At 44.5% G+C, this 22,218-nt stretch overlaps 1 protein-coding gene across 4 annotated transcripts in view; it reads left to right on the forward strand.

Annotated features, from left to right (window-relative positions):
- Positions 1-4,447: 4,447 nt before the first annotated feature.
- The window catches only part of LOC105023123 (TBC1 domain family member 15), a 46,001-nt gene continuing 28,230 nt past the window's right edge, over positions 4,448-22,218 (forward strand). Inside the window, exons 1-5 of one of the 4 annotated variants that reach the window (XM_029114439.2) lie at positions 4,448-4,864; positions 5,485-5,583; positions 5,694-5,765; positions 7,001-7,166; positions 9,520-9,742. In XM_029114439.2, the coding sequence (XP_028970272.2) occupies positions 4,841-4,864; positions 5,485-5,583; positions 5,694-5,765; positions 7,001-7,166; positions 9,520-9,742 (584 nt within the window). In that variant the 5' untranslated portion in view covers positions 4,448-4,840. Of the gene's footprint in view, positions 4,865-4,903; positions 5,053-5,484; positions 5,584-5,693; positions 5,766-7,000; positions 7,167-9,519; positions 9,743-22,218 lie in introns of those variants that run through there. The other 3 variants (XM_034287775.1, XM_034287774.1, XM_029114440.2) reach the window with 3 other exon arrangements.

Consider the following 22,218-nt stretch of genomic DNA (forward strand, 5'->3'; position numbering starts at 1 on the left):
GTCTCTACAATTATTAAAGGTGGAAAAGCTTTACTGATGACCTGGCAAGGTGCTGGAGAGAAAATAAATACTATACCGTTAACATATTGAATGAATTAAACACGTAACAGTAAATGCAAGGACAAATATATTTTTCCGGATAAGCGGAAGAAGATGGATGGATGGATGGATGAAATACATTTTATTAAGTAAAAATGTAAGGATATGCAGTTCAGGAGTGAGGAACACAAAGTGTTCAATTTGCAGTGGTCTCCTAATTTTAACCCTTCTGTTCCTCACTCAAAACCTTCCTTTTTGACTTTTTTGGTAAGGAAAGAAAAAGGTGCAGTGGTCTTTTTTTTTTTTTTTTCTGGGGCTGTGTTTTTAAATTAGAAATGGTATATTGGTACACTTCCTGCTCTTACTTCCTACTTTGGCCCTATGGGTACATTCACAATGGCTGCCAGTGCTTCTATTATACTACCACTGACTTGATCATTCTGTTTATTCAACTTCTATGGTCCTGACCTTGTCTGGTCTAGACACTGCAGTGAGCCCTGGAAATATATGCAGTGAGGTGAAATGTTTTGAACAAAGCAGAAATGTAATCAATAGAACTAATGCATTCAATTCACTCTAGCACATGACACAATCTGTTCTGCACATCACATTTCTATTTTAATGTTCTGTGTCTAATAACCCCTCCTGAATAGACTCCATAATTATTCTAGATTTCTGTGCCAAGTATCACCCTGGGAATGGGTACACAGATATCAATATTCACCAGTCACACATTAGCCTAGACATTTAAACACTAAGATTTGGTGATAGTGCTTTCCTATTTAGGTAGCCATGCTTGTTAATTTTCAATGACTTAGGTTAATGATCAGAGTCCCACTCACTTCACATCCACAATTTAAATTTCCTGTGTCATTACAATCCCTTTAATTCACATCACAGACCTGGAATGTATCAAACATTTATTTTATTAAAATATATTTAGTCATATTAAATGTAATGGCACCAGATTTGGCTAGATAGCTAACTTCAATCTCTAGTCCCTCGGCAGAAAACATGATCTGATATGGGTTGCTCTTCCTCCCTGCTAGTCTCTTCTCTGGAGGGGCCAGCTGAAACCTAAATAACAGCCTTTTAAGGATGCTACTCAGGCTGGCGCTGAGCTATGACGGTGTTAGCAGAATGCTAATAGGTCTCTATTCACTTTGCAGGCAGTGGACACTAACGCTCGCAACATTCAAATAATAGGCCCACATTCACACACGGACTTACTGCCTCTCACTCGTGGAAGCCAGGGTCTTAGTTAGCAACCAAAGCCTGTACACATGTCGATACCCCTCTATTCAGGTTACCCAGATCGTTTCACTGCCCCTATATATTGGTTTCTGACAGATGAACCAGTGGTTCATGTCAAGGTTTAGCTTGCTTTTATTAGTTATTTTTGCCCAGACTGATTGATGCACCCGTTGTCCAGCTTTGCTGAAGGACGACAGGGTATCAGTGATAAGGTGTGCTCGCGTATTATTGGCCTTTCATTGTCACACGTCGGGCTTAAAAAGGTTTGATTCGGCAGTATTTGTTTAGAAGAAAAATCCTGATGCATTTCCCTAGGCCATGCACCTCAGTGGGAAAACATTCCTGTGTAAACATAGTCTTTAGCTGTTAATAAAGGGCAAAACGCCATTCTAACTTCAAAAGGTGTAGGCTTTAATGGTATAAGTGGTAAATTCTTCTACCATTTGTACCTTATAAACCCTAAAGCCCCAGTCATGTCAATAGCAGTAAGGCAGGCATCAGCACTATGAATTTAAAATGACATAGAACTCCACACCCACAAACCACCCCGAAAATACCTATAGCCGGTGAAAACCATATTGCAAACATTACCACCAACACCCATGGCACTGCCGTCAAAACAAGCACACCACATTTCCTTCTGCAAAGGGCATTTCCGGTTAACAGTGTTGGGTCAGTATCCAAAAGGTTGCTCGTTAATATCCTCGATTTGACAAGCTGAAACGTATGTACCCTAGATTTGGTATATAGAGGAACTTCTACTAAATGACTGAAATGTACAATGAACGCTTCAGGTTTCCCAAGCGAAAGCCAACCTGCTTTCCAACCATAAAGATCCAAAATATTTCAGTTAGACATTTTCAATCCTTTTTTTGTTGCAAAACTAGAGCACTGATTTAACTTCAAAGCTATCTTATATGACTTGCACATTTGCATTGCACATCTAATGTCCATCCTAAATGTACTTATAAGTTCTTAAAGGTTAAATTGAAACACTGATGCGCTTCTGGTGCTGAAATATTGCCTGCTGTCCTGCATATCATGCTGGTCAATAAGGTTGTTGATTTGGTAAAGCCTGGATCCCTCATTGAATGCTATGAAGGTGTCCTTTATGGCTGTCGGCACCCAGAATGGGATTCTTTTCATCGATATGTTTCACAACACCAGGCTTTCTTAATTATTGGATTTAAAGATCCACAACAGTAGTGTGGAAGTTATAATTACTGTGTCTGTCTTCTATAGCTTTACAGGGATTCTGTTGGCCTGCAGGGAAGGCACCAGGTAGAAAATCTTTGTGATTAATGCCATTGATATTCTAAGATGACCGTCTTCTGGTTGCACAGGCTTTGTCTGTGTTAGTCATAACACGTTGAAGGCGATGACATTTTCATATTTTCATGTCCCTGAGATTATATTTTAACTTAAAATATTAACAGTATATACGATATCATCAGAAGCAAATAAAACACACGTTGCATTTCCAAATGTGGCCATTTGACCAATCAGTCCGACTTTGAAAAATATTTGATGTGAAAAGACACGTGATTATTCAAAAGGCCAATTAGGGGGAAAATGATATAAAATTTGGGCTGCCCGTGGAAACAGAACAATGAAACACTGATGGGAATATTAGAAGCTAATAATACGTATGACCACTGGGTGGCAACATCACACCAGGAAAAACAAATGGGAACTGTGAACACATATCAAGGTGTTCAATCAAACCATGTCACTGGGTTTCCCGGAGCAGTTCACCCACACTTAACACAGAATGCAGAAAACAGGGATCTATGTTCTAAAACAAACAGGTAATTGTGCGTGCGTGTGTGTTTTGCGTGTGAGATGTGTACGTGCGGAAGAGCGCCATGGAGATAATACCAGTTATTTGTCATGCCACTAACACTGACCGGACCTCGCCGGGTTTGTTCTGAAGTGACTGGTAGACCAAGCAATCCATCACACTGTATCTACTTACACTTAGGCCGTTATTAGCGTAGCCTGCAGTAGGAACACATTGACTGGTGAGTGAGAACAGTTTATGAGGAAGTGATACACAATGTTCCTCAAGCCCATCCCAGAGGCCTCTTCTGCCTCCCCAGAGACACTAGGCTCATAATGGCCAGTAATGGCTTCTCCACCCCCCCCCCCCCCATCTATCTCTATTTCTCCTTTTTCTCCCCTTCTCTCTTTTCACTCTCTCTCTTTCTGTGAAAACAAAGAGCTATTCCCGGAGCCAGACGAGGCAGACGTAAAGGCTTGTCTGTAAATGGAGCAATTCCAGCTTTAATTTGATATAAAGTGCAAACGAGATGCAGTAAATTATTCATCAGTATTAAGAAAAAGGGGAAGGGAAATGTTTTTCTCCGCTCACCGCTGGGAGAAAGAGAGAGGAGAGATGAGGATAGATGAGGAGAGAGAGGACAGAAAGGAGAGGAGAAAAGAGAGACGAGGAAAGACAGGGAGGGATGAGGAGAGTTGAGGAATGAGTTCCCTTGGGAACTTGCTGAGGCTATTTCACCATCCATTCCTATTAAACTGGACAGTACTGCAGAGGAAACTACAAACCATATCAACTAAAACTCTTGGTGAATAACCTTCATTTATAATAAATATTTGTCATTTTATCAGACGCTCTAATCTAGGGCAATTTGCATCCAATTTCATACCTTTTTCATACTGCCCCCTGGGGGAACTGAACCCACAACCCTTTTGCAAGCGAAATGCTTATCCAACAAAGCCACACAGGATGAGAATGCACTTTATTACCACTTACAAGGTTTACAACTAGAATACCAATGTACTATTACTGCAATGGAGTAAGTAAAGTAAAAGGTATGGCTTTTAAAGTGAAATGTAAAGACTTCACCTGTTAACTCCAGAGGTGAACTGGGACCATAAAACAACCATGGCATTTCTAACTTACCAGACCAAGCAATTTATTTCCTCCTCGTCCCTCACAATGGCCCTTTCGCGCCCTTTAGTCAAATAAACTAAACACCCAACTTAGACAAGCTCAGTGGACATGATTGCCATTGCTGACAAACTTGCAAAGCCCATGTCTAATTGCGTAGCCCAGACCCACGTATTCAGGGAGTCACAAATGAATTGTATGACTTGGCAGATAGCAGAGAGTTTTATGACAGAGCAGGGGACTGGATTTGAACCCATGCTTCAGTGGTACATGTGCGAAAGCATGACTGTACCAGTCTAGGACACATGCCTTTTCAGATTTCCCTTATTTGAAAGCGCTATAAGTCCAAAGTCTTAAATATTCGGCCAAAATAAATGAATCACGTGCTGAGGAATAGGCTACCATCATGACCAACAAATAAAAGTACAAAGTGCACTACACCCACAGCCGTAAATTTCAATAACTGCATATTTTTACAGAAGTGAAAGCTGGTGGAAAAAGCTCTCGGCTGAATTGCGGGTTTAGATTGAACCTATCAAAGATCCAGGAGCCACCCCCTCCCCAAATACTCAAAACAGCTGGAAGCACGTCAGCAGCAGCCCACGTCACCGTAAACATTAACTGCGACTGGGGGATATGGCGTCTTCGGCTGGTTCCAAGGTGCTGAGAAAAGAAACATTTAGCTAAGACACGTTTTTTTTTTTAACGTGCTGTGTAGTCCTCTCTACGTATATATCTTTGAGAGGAGCTGATTTCAGCCCAAATAACTTTGTTACAGTTGTCGTTTACGAAAACCCATTGTCTGACACCAGAGAAACTGCCGAGACTTGACAGCTAACTATAGTAAAGTATCTAGCTTAGCTAGTTAGCTACCTACCTTAGTTATGAAAGCGGAATTAGTCTGTCCAGTTGGCCGAGTAGTGTAGAACTAGCTGAAAACTAGATTTAGTAGCTTTTAAGTTAGTCATGAGCATTTTTCTGTCGATTTTCAGAATCCTTTCACTGTCATGTAATCGGGAAGTTTAGTGTGATATGTTTACCTTGTTGCAACGTAATTTACTGCGCTAAAAACAAGTCATGCAAAATGTTTTGAACTGAAAGTTGTCAGGAAGTCTGTTGAGCCACCAGACCTAACTTTCTGGCCAAAACATGAATTTCCTGAAAATAATTTGACATTGGCAAAACTGACCATCAGAAGAAATTTAGTAAAACTAACTAAAACAACATTCGATTTTGATTAATCAGACAATAAAAATATTAAGTCAATTTTTTTTTCTCAGGTTCTGTATGAGCTTGATGGAGTTTTTATACACAACAACCCAGAAAGTGGTGGGGAACAGGACTCTCTCATTTCAGGTTGCCTGCGTTTATTAGAAAAGGTAGGTTAATATGGCGCTTCAATATGGAATTGAAATAAGGAATGTAATATAAGCTCCTCTTATTATCTCTAATAGATCAGACTAACATTTCTGCTTTTAATTTCCACCAGGATGGAGACATAGTGGTGGAATATAAACCCACTGAGGACAATGGACGGTCTGCCATGCTGTGCGCTGCCAAGGTTAGACCCTATCGAATGTAATAGTCTGGGACGAGAGTAGAAGCCATCAAATCTGGTAGGATGTTCACATAGGAACATTGCTAATTGGCTGAGCCACAAATGTTGGCTGGTGCTGTCGTTTCAAGTTGTTCTCGTTACAGTCAACAACTTCATTCTGGGTTCAGTAATTATGGACTCGACTACGCCGCATTGAAACAGAAGCCCTCGGTGGTGCATGTTTGGCACAGATAAGCCACAAAGGCCGGGCTGGCTATCAGGCTACATTCAAATTACAAATGGGTTTTCATCAAAGTGAAAACGTTGCATGATTGCCTTGCTCTTATTGTATTATTTCAGGCATTATTTAAGAATTACAGACAGCTTCTAACTTAATTTCCTGGTCTGATTTTCTCTGCTAATCCTGTGGTATCCAACAGTGGCGTCGGTCACGTTAAATGTTGGTCCCATCAGACGTTGATTTGATCTTGTGGCGTTGAACCCAGGTGAACTGGGTGCAGCTGATGATGACGAATAATCGATTGGCTTGGCTGTATCCATGGTGATACTTCCGTCTTTTCCCGAGAGATTGATGACAATGGTCAAACGTCAATCAGGCTGCACTCACCTTGATAATGTGACAGAGAGGAGCACCATTTAATGTCTGGCTCTCCGCCTCTACTGCTGCGCTGGGATGGCTGAATTCCAATAATCTCTGAACTAAATAAATATTCTGATATGTGGCAGTAAAACAAAAGACGAGAAGTCTATCCTGAATCTCAAATGGTTCAGACCAGTCTGGATGAAAGCAGGTATAGCTAGATTATCTCTTCATACGAACCCGCAGCTCTCAGTGGCTCGGAACAGATGAAAGTCTGCCGGTTCAGTTATCTGTGGGGGGAAAACATCCCCATTCTCTTTTTCTGTCAAAACACATCTATCTCACAGTGTTTCTAAGCCTTTGCTTGTACACACAGCATATGTCTTTGTATTAAACGTACTTCGCTCCGGATAAGAGCATCTGCTAAGTGACTAAAATATGAATGAAACATCATTCTCTACTACTAGCTAGGCAGTCGGTCAGTCAGCCTTCTAGCTAGGCAGTCGGTCTGTCAGCCTACCAGCTAGGCAGTCGGTCAGTCAGCCTACCAGCTAGGCAGTCGGTCAGGCAGCCAGCCTGAACTTGACTGCCTGTGTATAAATACCAATGCCTATTTGTCTGACTCAGAGTATGCCTGTCTTCTTTCTCCCTCGCCCAGGAGTCTAGTTCCGTGTTTGAGTGGGGCCCGATCAAGGGCAGGAGCCCGGGTCAGAGGTGTGTTCCCGGAGAAGGGCCCCAAGAGGGGCTGGATCGCCAGCTGAGCTGTGAGACAGAGTGGGACATGGTCCACACTGTCCAATTCAGGAAAGCAAACTGTGAAGGAGGTTAGTGAGGGCAGGGGGTCGTTACGCGGAGCCGCGACTAGTAGAGCAGAACACGCAGTCGGACCTGGGGCAAGCAGCCCCGGTCCTGCTCTGCAGCAGGCCCTTTGTGTTTGATTTAACCCGACTGGACGATGCGGTGTGTTGAAGTCATGTAATCACTGAACTGACCAGCTAGCCGAATTTAGCACAAGTGCGTTGCCTGGACGGAGAAGGACGTCTGCAGTTGAGGAACAGGATGGGCCTTTGCCTCCGTTCAATCGGGGAATGTCATTGAGAGCGTGGTCACTGACGTTTGCTTTGGCGTGGTTCCTCTGGAGATAGCCGTTTCACTTGGTTTCCTTATCAGGGGCCTCATGTATCCATGTTGCGTGGAGACAATCTACCTTTTGTACTTCTGAACAGAAATCCGGAAGAGGTCGTATGGATGGAAAAGTGGGATTTGTCAAACATCGTGCACGCGTCGTAGGTGGTGAGCGCTAATAAATGCAGATAATTCTTAAGCTCAGTGCTTGTGCACAACTTGGCTTATTTGCATTTTGTAGTGCTAATTAACCACGTATGGTCAAAATCATCCTTTTAAGCCTGTGAGAAACATAAAATGTTTCTGTGATTGACCTAGTGTAACGTATTAAATTCATGCCATAATCATTCATTTGTTCCTTGCAGCTCACTAGCAATAAAAACTTAGCTAAAGAGAACACGTATATAAGTGTCTTTAGCGCTGGGCAATATTCTGTTCTTCAAATGACTGTTCAACAATTACCAATATGCCTTCCACCCTCAACAGCTCTCTAATGTAGCCTCAATAAGAATTCAATCATTGTGGTTCTGCAGAATGAACCAGTCTAACGTTCCATCGCACCAGCTTCACATTCAGCAGCGTCTCCTACTCATATCACTTGCAAATTGAGTGGAAGTGTCTCCTGTTAAAATACTTTTGTTGGGATGGTGCTTTTATGTCGATATGGGTGTTGGCTATACCGCTGATAGTTTTAGCAAGCCACACATGGCAAATAAATGACAGTTCCCTCGATTCCCACCTGGTTAGCGAAGGTTTGGACGTGTTAGTTTAGCTGGCATTTATCCACTGTCTCATTCTGACTGGCAAGGTCCTATTGGACTGTGCCCTCAGGACTAAAACCAAGTGGGGTGGCAGTTGGATGTGCACTGGAATGGCATTTATTCATCTTATTCTACCTCTGTAATATGCGTTTAAAGGAAAGAAAACATCAGAACAATATCTGCCCGAGACACTGTACTTCCTGCAAATAGCTCCGGTCTGACTCAGCAATGTGCTTTCTGACATGCAGCGTGTGGTAAATCACACTGGAGAATCACAATCTGTTATAACAGTTCCACAATGGTTCTACACCATTGGTGTAAGGCGAAATCATTACGTGGATTCTTTTCATTCCATATGAACTGCCGTGTTGAAGTCCCAGGACCTATCGAGGCCCATTAAGAAACGCTGCATGAAGAGGAACAATGGAAAAACGCTGAAATCAAAGCAATTATTTCTCAGAACATTTTTATTCAGGCGTTTGGAAAATGTGCGTTCCACGTTAGGCCGGGTATACAATTCAGAAGCGGCTCCGTTATTTTCCCACTTGGCGCAGTGCGTACACGTGATCGTGGCTGTGCTTGAGTCTACAAACATCCGCCGATGTTCATGTCGATAAATCCCACTCCTTGCGTATAAATGGTGGCACGCGTGGTTTACACACACATTTTTGTGTACGCACGCTTAATAAATGTGCCGCAGATGATTGGCGGTGTCACTTGCTCTCTAGACCAACCAAAAAGGAAAGCCCCTCGTTTCAAGAGCCAAACGTTTCAGGCCCGTCTTCGTTTTCTTTGGCAATGCGGTTCGATGGCTGTTCAGCGTTTTATTCTAAGCAGCCTCTCACTCCATCTCGTTCCATATCTCCCCCTTACGCTCACCTCCTTCTCTTGCCCCCCCCCCCCCCCCCCCCCCCCACACACACACACCCTAACTTTCTTATCTCCCTCTTTCAATTGTTCCCCTCTGGCTGGAATGCCACAGCTCCCATGTCTGTAAACTGTCTCTCTCTTGTTCCGAAGGATGTTTTAGCTTTTTATGGCGCCCATGATTACGTTGGTTGGAGGAGGGACACTAATTGCTTGAGTTTTCCCACGGTACAAATGAGACCGCCATCAATCTTCTCCCGGCTGGCCTCTGGGGGATTAATCAGACCTCCTGCTGCGTTCTGCTCTCCAGACATTTAAATGTCAAGCGGGTGAAATTAAAAAGGATTACACACGTCTGTGCACGGATGGATGTGCCGCTTCCCACACACACGTGTGTGCCTCAGCCCTGCTCCCTTCTCTGCAGCTTTCTGCCGTGACCCGGTCGAAGTGCCCCGGAGGAGACCGCCGTGCCGGGCGCCCCAGTTGGAGTTCAGCATCGGTGACCTGGTCTCCGTCAGGGTGAAGGAGGAGGGGTGGGCCTACCTGGTGCTCACCGTCCGAGGCCTTGAGCTACCGGCCCTGCACTTCCACCAGGGGGGGAGTGAGGACTTCCTGAACTCCCTCGGGCAACACCTGCAGCTCACAGAGTATGTAGACACAGTAGTGATGGTGTTGTTGTTGTTGTTGTTCTTGTTGTTTGTGATGATGTCAAGATAAGTGCCACTCACAGATTACGAAACCATCGAGACGATCATATTTTGTTCTTATTGTTTTGTTCTTGTGCTCTGGTTTGAAGTTGAAATGCACCTGATACTGTTTAACTTAAAACAGAAACAAACGCCATGCATTTCACCTCATGCAGTTTTCCTAGAATTGCGGAAGCCGTACTGCGTCTGCGCTGGTTAACACAGGGTTTGTTTTGAGCGTCAAGCTCCTGAAAAGCCCTGGTACACTATATTCACGCGAACCCAGGCCCAAGTCTCCCCCCCAGGGTGCTAGACAGACAGACAGACAGACAGACAGACACTTACAGACTGAGCTGAGCGTTCACACCTGGACAGACAGACACTTACAGACTGAGCTGAGCGTTCACACCTGGACAGACAGCCACTTACAGACTGAGCTGAGCGTTCACACCTGGACAGACAGACGCTTACAGACTGAGCTGAGCGTTCACACTTGGACAGACAGCCACTTACAGACTGAGCTGAGCGTTCACACCTGGACAGACAGCCACTTACAGACTGAGCTGAGTGTTCACACCTGGACAGACAGACGCTTACAGACTGAGCTGAGCGTTCACACCTGGACAGACAGACGCTTATAGACTGAGCTGAGCGTTCACACCTGGACAGACAGACACTTACAGACTGAGCTGAGCGTTCACACCTGGACAGACAGACACTTACAGACTGAGCTGAGCGTTCACACCTGGACAGACAGACACTTACAGACTGAGCTGAGCGTTCACACCTGGACAGACAGACACTTACAGACTGAGCTGAGCGTTCACACCTGGACAGACAGCCACTTACAGACTGAGCTGAGCGTTCACACCTGGACAGACAGACGCTTACAGACTGAGCTGAGCGTTCACACTTGGACAGACAGCCACTTACAGACTGAGCTGAGCGTTCACACCTGGACAGACAGCCACTTACAGACTGAGCTGAGTGTTCACACCTGGACAGACAGACGCTTACAGACTGAGCTGAGCGTTCACACCTGGACAGACAGACGCTTATAGACTGAGCTGAGCGTTCACACCTGGACAGACAGACGCTTACAGACTGAGCTGAGCGTTCACACCTGGACAGACAGACGCTTACAGACTGAGCTGAGCGTTCACACCTGGACAGACAGACACTTACAGACTGAGCTGAGCGTTCACACCTGGACAGACAGACACTTACAGACTGAGCTGAGCGTTCACACCTGGACAGACAGACGCTTACAGACTGAGCTGAGCGTTCACACCTGGACAGACAGACACTTACAGACTGAGCTGAGCGTTCACACCTGGACAGACAGACACTTACAGACTGAGCTGAGCGTTCACACTTGGACAGACAGCCACTTACAGACTGAGCTGAGCGTTCACACCTGGACAGACAGACACTTACAGACTGAGCTGAGCGTTCACACCTGGACAGACAGACGCTTACAGACTGAGCTGAGCGTTCACACTTGGACAGACAGCCACTTACAGACTGAGCTGAGCGTTCACACTTGGACAGACAGCCACTTACAGACTGAGCTGAGCGTTCACACCTGGGCAGACAGACACCATAGAACTGTCGTTGAGTCGCCGGTCCCAAATCAATCCGGCTGTGCCTCCTTCTGGGTGCTGGTCCAGTGGTAGTGGTAGTGGCGTACCAGGGTGCCATACGGGACACGGTCTGACAGTGCTTTCGATACCTCTTACACTGTGTCCATGTCAGAGGGTGGGGGTCGGGCTGGGGGAGAAATTACAGGAGGAGGGTGGGGGGGGGGTCAGGGGGAGAAATGACAGGAGGGGGTGGGGGGGGGGGGGGGGTCAGGTGAAAGTGAAGCTAGAAGTAAAACCTCACATGTATTCCCAGCAGGATTTCAGTTATCCGGTAATGGCTGGCTTTTGCTTGAAAAGTAATTGAAAGCAGATGAAATTGTAAACCGGCCAAATTGTCCAGGGCTGCCTATCACACAGCCAGACTTCCTGCTTCAGTACCATTCTCTCAGTCCTTACGTGCCTGCGCTCGCTGCTGGGGAGAAAGCGATAGAAGAGCTGTCGATTGAAAAGATGCAAGCGTTTTCTCATTAAAGTATAACGAGGTTTTGAAGTGAAGAAATATGCCTGTGCTGAAAAGCCTACAAGGGGAATGTCCTCTATATTTACACGTTTTTAATATTCTAGTGGCCAAAATAACAGGAACATTGAGGCTGTCAGAAGCGAAAGCATTACATTTAATTGACATAGCAGGAACAGCGCTGAGTAAAAATGCATGCATTGAAGTAGTAGCTCCTCTGGCTATCTTCCTATCGGTTCCTCTTTGCAAACTTTTTGACTGATTTAATGCATCAAGATGAGAGATGAAACGGCTTCCTTGCATGTGATCATGAATCAGGATGTTATGGGTGAAACACCTCTGTTCGCCAATAGAGGGCAGTCTGGGCTTTGGGCTTTGATGAGAGATATCTATGATTAGATGCCACCTCCACGCAGAAGCCTATTTGAAAAGGTTGTCTGGAAAAAATACCTTTTTATTTTAAAGCAACCAACAAAGCATCTGGAGTTTGCTAAACGGCACTGCCACTAAAATTGGAAGCGGGTGCTTTGGTGAGAGGAAAGAAAATTAGAGCTCTTTAGCACACACACACACGTTGGCTTTGGTGTCAAAAGAACAGTGCAAATACAAACCCTCATACCTACAGTAAATCAGGGTGGGGACTTTTCAACGGAGCCCTTGTTATGATCAAACTGCATCAGGAAGTCTGCTGTCTACTCCATTAGTACCACACAACGAAATCCACAAAGCGGGTGTGATTCGGATCAGTCAGACTAGCGGGTGTGATTCGGATCAGTCAGACTAGCGGTTGTGATTCGGATCAGTCAGACTAGCGGGTGTGATTCGGATCAGTCAGACTAGCGGGTGTGATTCGGATCAGTCAGACTAGCGGGTGTGATTCGGATCAGTCAGACTAGCGGGTGTGATTCGGATCAGTCAGACTAGCGGGTGTGATTCGGATCAGTCAGACTAGCGGGTGTGATTCGGATCAGTCAGACTAGCGGGTGTGATTCGGATCAGTCAGACTAGCGGGTGTGATTCGGATCAGTCAGACTAGCGGGTGTGATTCGGATCAGTCAGACTAGCGGGTGTGATTCGCATTGATTCAGACTTGAGCGTGACTAGTGGGTGTTTCGGATCATTTTCTTGCTGCGTAACCCGGCTGTGCTTCGGCCCGCTGAACGTTGGCCTCACGTGAGAGGAATTCATGGTTCCTTCATTCACTGCAGTAGTCCCGGACCTGAGGACTCAAAGCGTCACATCTGGGATTTACACGGCACGCTGTTCATTCAACTAGCAACGGTTAAACGGGGACTGTCTTTTTGACTTAAAGGTCAACGTCCAGTCCCTTTGCTTCTGCGAGCCTGGCCCGAACCCCGAAATCATAAATAACTGTCTGTCCGGTGATAATGTCTGTTTCGGGCCCCTTCCGTCCTCCTAGCTGAGGCTCTTGGCGTGCGAGTAACCATAGTGACGGTTCCTATGGTGAAGAGAGACCCTGAACTACACCAGGTCAGGGTGGACAGAAGGCCACTCTGTCCGGCGTCCGACCTGCAAAACCTGGAACGGTGCTGAGCCTATGCCAGGGCACCAGGAGCTCTCAGTGTGCCATGACCAGGATTTGAACTCCTAGCCTCGTGGTGGAGCCGTACTCTATCAGGGTCTGGGACTGCCCTCTCGGGTGCCATAAGCTAGCACTAACCCAGTGTACAGTGTCAGGACCCAGCGGCGTCAGCTTGGGTAATAGAGCTATTATAGTATATGAAACACAATTATATATATTTTTTCCAACCAACATTTTAATTGTAATAAGATTTAAATAATATGTAAATACACTTTTCAGTTTTCAGTCCCCATGAGATTTTAACACGCTGACAAAGCTTGACGATAGGAAGAAAAGATTGCGAGCGCAGCAAGATATAATAACATTCAGTGTCAAAAATATCTACAAATGGAGAATGTCTGAACGGGGTAAATGCTATTTCACTGCATTTTACTTGAACCAGTTAATGAGATTGAAGAACCCCTGCCATTCCATGTATTTGAACCAAATCGCTGATAACACCCCACCCATTAAAACTTTCTAATCATCAAGCCTTCGATTATACTATTCCAGGGCTACAACATCATTTTATGAGGTGTGGTTTGAGGATATTTGGCCTTTGTTCCACGACGCAATATTCTCGCATTTTTTTTTTTAATCAGTCCAGAAATATGTAGGTCATCTTGTCAACTGGGTGTGATCCGGTCATGGCATGAGTTGTCTGTCTAATGTCCTGCAGAGTTCCAGTTGTCTAATTTCTCAGGCAATATTAGCCTGTTATGGACTACGTACTGCTGACTGACATTATTTACAATGTATTATACTGTAGCGTGAAGGCAGGGGCAGTATCGATCACAATGTGGATGTGAGATAACCTTGTCCGGTGTTGGACCGTACACGCCGCGCAGCGACCAAGACTGTTAAATCGTGGGCAGTTTTATAGTTGTTGTTTCTTTTTTACACTGATTAGAATAACCCTGATCAATGAAAGGAGGCTAAGGCGAGCTGACCATGGCTATATTTGTTCTGTTTGTTTGTTTTTACCGGTCTGTGAAATCAGTGGTGATATAACAGCCACCCACACTGCAGAACCGTGTGAACAGTCTTAAGCAGTTAACTGTGTGTGTGTGTGTGTGTGTGTGTGTTTGTTAGTGGCCAGCTGAACGTGCAACATGGGTGTAATTTATAAGAGGCTTCATTCCTCATCAACCAGTGATTGATGGTTGTTATGCAACCACACCAGGAAGGACGCGTAGACACATGCAAGTGCCCTCCCAGCCTCATTATTATTGGACCAGTCTTGACCCTTTTTAGTTGGTCTGTGGTTCTAATTACTAACCACGGACCTGGTCCAAATATGCCATGGCCCATTTTTTTGTGATAGCCGTGGTAACTTTCTGTCTGTTGCCACTCTATTCTTTTGTCAATTCGTCCTGATAATTTCTTCCAGTAGGGAATTTATACTGTTCAGTGCAAACAATGTCAGAAGATTCATATCTGTCCACGAGAAACCGTCTTTGACTTCAGGTCAAGGGATCTTTGACCTCGGACCACTAGTGTACATTTCAGAATTTGTTGGTGCCTTGAACGTTTTTAGGAACAAGTTGGTTCTACGCCTTTTTTTGGAACATTCTTACTGCATTAGAATCATTTAGCATCTTTATATGCCCCCCCCCCGGCCTCGTGGTTGTATATTTTACATCCCTGTGAACATTTTAAGATGTATGTAGGCAAGGTGTCAGGGTTTCCCTTTCAAAGCAGTTTCTCATAAGTAATCGCTATAAGTCCCCTTGACCTGAACGTTTAACCAAACCTGTCTGAGATGGCTGTGAATCTAAGCTTTCCAATGATATGTGATAAATGGCTTAAGTGAGCAGTACCTTTCTGAATAGGGTAGAATTCCTGCGGTAGAAATTAATTAGATGGTATGATGAAAGAAAAGGCTTGATAACGCACAGGAAAACACACCATCGCTGCATCGCTATAACCTTCACATTTTCAGGGACTGTCTCATGGACTCAAAGTAGTGTGCTACACAGAAAATAGGATGCCATTTGGCGAGCGTTCTACCGCTTACCCAGTCACATCTCAGCCCCTATACTTCTACAGTAGGGATGCATAAATGTTATTTTTCTCCTTAGGTGTATTTCCTTTCACCAGGCAGTTTAACATTTCCTCAATGGTGCCTAGCAGCCTGTTTCCCTTCTCTAATAGTAGAAATAACTGCCGTCACACTTTGCCTGTGTCCCAAATGGCACCCTGTCCCCCCTGTTAAGTGCCCTTTGGCCCCTGGCCCATGGTGGTGTCCTATGCAGTGAATAGGGTGCCATTGGGGACGCGGAGCTGAGGGATTCATTGGTATGCGGATGGTTGCTACGCTGCTCCGTCAGCCGTTTTTCTTACGGGCTGTACATGCCACGTCGCCGCGCGGTGATGGAATTATTCATCGCCTCCTCCCCTTCAGCGGATCTGACGGCTGTGATGGTCCTCCTTCAACGCCGTTTCGGTGCTAACGCTGCAAGGTGAACCGCGCTCTGCGTGTGATCGTACGTGTCTGGAGAGGCCACTCCTCGCCCGCCCCCTCTCTACAACCGTTGGACGAGGGGGCCGGCGTGCAGCCTGGAGGGAGGTTAACCCGCGGTTGCCCGGCAGGTTCAACTGAAACCGTGGGTGTTGTTATCCTCGCTGGCGGCAAGCTGAGGGTGAGCGTGCTTAAGCCTGTAGAAACACTTTGGGCTTATTCCGGACAGGTTTTGGCTAATGTTAACCCACCCGCTTTGCGCCGTCCTGGCTGCTGCAGCTCCCCGGGTTACGCTGGCTTAGTTCATTTAACTGTGGGTTTTAAAGGATTGATGGTTCAACAATGAATACTTTTGGCTGCTAGTTGGAAGTGGCATTCGAGTCAGACTTTTGTGTCTTTGCAATGAGGGCCCGAGTTTGTAACTGTAGTTAGGCTAATGCCGTGGCCACGGATGAGGCTGCGGTGGAAGGATACGGGATGACATGTTGGGATGACATGTCGTTTCATATATAGACCGATTTAAGGTAAACACAGTCATAAAAACATAAGCTGAAGGCAGAGGTAATTGGCCAGTAATGGGTAGGCTGGTGTGGGTTTGGGAATTAATATCGGCAGCAGGCCGCGGCTCCCAAAATAATGACCCGTGTAGGAGTCTGGGCTGGGCGTACCCATCTCATCAAATGGGTTTTTAAGAAATGTATGTGAATATCACAACATTGTTCAATGCTCCAAATACGATATCAAACAATAACCAGGGCATTTGATATACATCCTCCGCTTTTATTTCAGGTTGTTTGTCTGGGCGTTGGATTCACTATTTTGATGTGACGATAGTTTTTCGTCCCCTATTAAAGTGCACCAGAATATTGGGTCACATGGCTTGACGGAATGAATCTTCTGCACTCTCCCAATGCCCACCTGTATGTCACTGAATGACCAAGGCTTAGGGGGGGCCAAACAAGAAGAGAGTTTAGGTCCCATTGGATTTAAAAAATATATATTTTTACACAATGCATCAAATTCCCTGACTGTTTATATCTCCCAGGGGCGAGTAGTCATATTCAATTCCACAGTAATACTGAGGGGTTTCAGTGATTGATGGGTTAAATATGGCCTGGTTGGATTATATCAGATATAATGGGGTCATCCCAAAACCTTCAATTCCTCCCTAAACCCTGAACAGGCGTTCTCATACACAACAACCAGCCCATTACAATTAGCCGTAATTTGTAATTAACCTTTAATATCAATAAAGGCTGTTCAACCGCGAGAGAAATCGGAGCCACTAGCAGAACGAGCCCTGGGTGTAACCGTGTGGCGAATGGCGACGTGTTCCCTACGTGCCAATAAATAGTACTTCCTTTGACCAGGGACGGGTGCCGTTTCCGCAAATGGGCTGGGAACATAAAGACAAAATGGATGAGGAAGGTGAAAACCCCATTCCCAGTTATTGCAAAGTTTCACTATAGTATTTAAGTCTTTTGTCATCGTTCGAGTAGACGCGCTGGCCTATCTCAGATATTGATTAAAAAGACTGGGAATTAAGTTGAGGATTCGTGGCAAGAGTTGGGCGGACAGGAAAAAACAGAAAAGGCCCTTGCATCGCAGCACGAGCCAGACTTTGAGTCAGGCTCTTATAGTGGTGTGGTAATAAAAGTTACCCAAGCAGAGGGGGGGCGTAGGGTTTTTCCTGCTCGTAGCAATATTTGGAAGCGAAATGCTGTCTTTCCCCTTATTGTACAACCCTGTTTCCGAAAATGTTGGGAGGCTGATGTGCACGTCATTTAAACCCTATAGTCAATAGAAAGTAGCACATAGACAACATATCGAATGTTGAAACTGAGAAATGTTTCTTGAAAAATATTTGCCCACTTTGAATTTGATGCCAGCAGCATGTTTCAAACAAAGCTGTGACAGACTGGAAATGTTGTGTAATGCTAAAAAAAAGAACCTGGTGGAACATCTTACAAATAATTAGGTTAATTGGAAACAGGTCTGTAACATGATTGGGTATGAAAAGATCATTCCAGAGAGGATTGGTCTGTCAGAAGTGAGGATGGGGAGGGGTTCACCACTCTGTGAGATTCTGTAGTGGACATCACTGCATGGGCTCAGGAACTCTTCCGAAAACCACTGTCTGTGAACACAGTACTTCGCTCCATCCACAAATGCTAGTTAAAACTTGGCCATGCAAAGAATAAACAGTTTATAAACAAGATCCAGAAACACTTCTCTGGGCCCAATATCATTTAAGATGGACTGAGGCGAAGTGCAAACTGTCCTGTGGTCTGACAAATCAACATTTAAAATAAGTTTTGGGAGTCATGGACACCGCGTCCTCCGGACTAAAGAGGAGAGGGACCATCCGGGTTTGTTATCCACACACAGTTCAAAAGCCAGCATCCATGGGGGTGCATTAGTGCATGTGACAAGGGTGATTTGCACATCGGTGAAGGCACCATTAATGCTGAACAGTATATACAGGTTTTTTGAGCAATATATGCTGTTAGTTGTCATGCTTCCAAACTTTGAATGGGTGGTGATCCAGTAATTCCAAAAATAAGAAATCACTTTGACATGTCTTTGATTTGTGGGGACAAAATAAAGGCTCCAAAGCAAATGTTTTCTGCACGTAGGCATTTCTTTGTGACTGCTAGTCTTCTGAATGAATAGTTCATCAGGGATTCATTGACACGCTTACCATTTTGAAAGCACAATACTCAGTAATGTTATAGGAACTGAACTTTGTTTCTGGCCAACTTCGTACCCTTGGTGTCGAGGGACAAGTCAGAACAATGGAGCACACAATGACCACACGGATCCAAGTATTTTCCTTGCCTCCGGAGTTTATTATGTAATACAAGCTTGCAGGCAATAGTTTGTACCGACATGCAGAAAGTATGGAAATAAAGAAGGATTGCACAGACAAGTAAGAAACACACATCTAATATACACTGATACAAACCACCAAACCCCTCCTACTGTTCCTCCCTTTCATTACTTCAACTTGCTCTAGGAGATTCTACTAGGCTCTGATGTAACCCCATGACCTTGGGTGCTTCATCACTCCTAGGCAGCTGGGCCTCTGTCTCTGAGAAACTGGCAGAAGTGAAGCCTACCTAACTCTTAACACCGTCTGCATTTCTCCATGCTCACCCTGCTGACCCAGCCTGCTAGTCCACGCTCTGTCCTAGAAACGTTCCACTCATGCACACAGTTGGTTACTTGGCTGATCTCTTTCACATAAATGCAGGGTGTGTCTCCCACCTCGTCCTTGGAAAGGCCCATATGTCAGGTCTTTCAGGTCTAACTTCAACTCTGCGAAACATTACACACACCTTTCTCAGTTTTTCTTTACTCAAAATAGTACATGTTTACAATGCAGTTTATAGTACATTCAGTGGGGAGAACAATTATTTGATACACTGCTGATTTTGCATATTTCCCTGCTTACAAAGCATGTAGAGGTCTGTAATTTTTATCATAGGTACATTTCAACTGTGAGAGAGAGGGAATAAAAAAAAAAAATCCAGAAAATCACATAGTATGATTTTTAAATAATTAATTTGCATTTTATTGCATGACAAGTATTTGATCACCTGCCAAACAGTAAGAATTCCGGCTCTCACAGACCTGTTAGTTTTTCTTTAAGAAGCCCTCCTGTTCTCCACTCATTATCTGTATTAACTGCACCTGTTTGAACTTGTTACCTGTATAAAAGATACCTGTCCACACACTAAATCAAACAGACTCCAACCTCTCCACACTGGCCAAGACCAGAGAGCTGTGTAAGGACATCAGGGATAAAATTGTAGACCTGCACAAGGCTGGCATGGGCTACAGGACAATAGGCAAGCAGCTTGGTGAGAAGGCAACAACTGTTGGCGCAATTATTAGAAAATGGAAGAAGTTCAAGATGACGGTCAATCTCCCTCGGTCTGGGGCTCCATGCAAGATCTCACCTCATGGGGCGTAAATGATCATGAGGAAGGTGAGGGATCAGCCCAGAACTACACGACTGGACCGAGCTAGGACCACGGTCTCAAAGAAAACCATTAGTAACACACTACGCCGTCATGGATTAAGATCTTACAGTGCTCTCAAGGTCCCCCTGCTCATGCCAGCGCATGTCCTCTGGAATGGGAGACGGTCATGTGGTCTGATGAGACAAAAATAGAGCTTTTTGGTCTTAACTCCACTCGCTGTGTTTGGAGGAAGAAGAAGGATGAGTACAACTCCAAGAACTCCATCCCAACCGTGAAGCATTGGAGGTGGAAACATCATTCTTTGGGGGATGCTTCTTTGCAAAGCGGACAGGACGACTGCACCGTATTGAAGGGAGGATGGATGGGGCCGTGTATCGTGAGATCTTGGCCAACGAACTCCTTCCTTCAGTAAGAGCATTGAAAATGGGTCGTGGCTGGGTCTTCCATCATGACAACGACCCGAAACACACAGCCAGGGCAACTAAGGAGTGTCTCCGTAAGAAGCTTCTCAAGGTCCTGGAGTGGCCTAGCCAGTCTCCAGACCTGAACCCAATAGAAAATCTTTGGAGGGAGCTGAAAGTCCGTATTGCCCAGCGAGAGCCCCGAAACCTGAAGGATCTGGAGGTCTGTATGGAGGAGTGGGCCAAAATCCCTGCTGCTGTGCGTGGAAACCTGGTCAAGAACTACAGAAAACATATGATCTCTGTAATTGCAAACAAAGGTTTCTGTACCAAATATTAAGTTCTGCTTTTCTGATCAAATACTTATGTCATGCAATAAAATGCAAATTCATTATTTAAATTATACAATGTGATATTTCTGGATTTTTGTTTTAGATTCCTTCACTCACAGTTGAAGAGTACCTATGATAAAAATTACAGACTTCCACATGCTTTGTAAGTGGGAAAACCTGCAAAATTGGCAGTGTATCAAATACTTGTTCTCCCCACTGTACATACAATCTGTATACATTTATTCACTCATATTAATACCCTTATACTGCATTATTCTTCCACAGATTGTGCCTAAGATAAAAGGCTGTTCTGCTTTCAGAACTGGAATATCAGTCTGTGAGACCTGTTTATTTATGACTAGTATACACTAAGACCATTCATACAGTAAAAAGCTGCTTTTTAAGACAATTATTTACGACTTCTTTGAAAGGAAAACATTGAAATGTAAGTAATGTTCATTTGTATTTTTTAGACGTCAGGAAACACTAGGCAGTTACTTTACTGTCCTCTCAGTCACGGTCATGGTAACTCTATACTGTATGTATTACATTTTTCATGGATCCATTATTTACCAGTTTTTCATCTAGGAGCAACAACTACATTGGAGTGACTGTGCTGCCGTGTTCAGTCCTGGTGTGACAGAATGCGAAGGCAGAATCATTCTAGAGTATTCTTGCCTGATAAATAACTACAATATCATGGGCAAGAATGATAACGGAATGAAAGCAACGTGTGGGCCTTCAATGTGATCGTAAATCAAAGCCACACTAAATATGCACGATCTATGCGTGATCTGTCTTCTTAATATCCCACAAGTTCGCCTTAGAATTAATCTTCTCGTGAACGTTTCAAGGAATATTTTTTTAATTACAACTGTCAAACGTATAACTTCTGAAATAATCCACTATAGTTACAATAGATGCTGTAGATGGAGACACAAAATCATTTTGATTTGAAGAGCCTGTGATTTATGAAAGAAATAGAATGCGAGTGACCATTTATATGAAATAGGTCATTGAAAGATTTGCCTGGATGAGATTCATTCAAGGAAACTATTAGGGGCAGAAAAATTGTGTGGTTGATAAAATGTAATGGTACTAATGAATTTCAATCATATCACAAGAATGCCAAAGCAATTTTAGATTCAGATTGTCCAACAAACAGGAAATCATGTCGCTGGTCGGTTATGTCAACAAATCGCAAACATTTAGCAAACAATTAAAAAACTAAAAATATTTAAACACTCAGAAATGTGTAATTTAAAACCAGGGTTTGAATGCTGCTCACACAGTATGTGCTCCTTCAGGCGCGTAAGGATTCCTGGTTGAGCTGATGCGCCAGAGAGCTTTTCGGAGGGAACAGCAATAGGCCTATAATATAGTCTCCCAAAATCGCTAGTAAACGGCACAGATTTGGCTGATCTTTGTACTTTGTAATACCAGATAATGGTAATGTAATGGGTTGCTCTGCCTTCGGTTTCCTCTTTAACCAGGGATGTACACTGCTGCTCACAGACATACAGACGTAATGTTGCCATGAAAATGGGAACAAGATGGACCTCTGAAAACATTATA

The sequence above is a fragment of the Esox lucius genome, chromosome 18 (assembly GCF_011004845.1).
Source record: "Esox lucius isolate fEsoLuc1 chromosome 18, fEsoLuc1.pri, whole genome shotgun sequence".
Taxonomy (NCBI): Eukaryota; Metazoa; Chordata; class Actinopteri; order Esociformes; family Esocidae; genus Esox; species Esox lucius.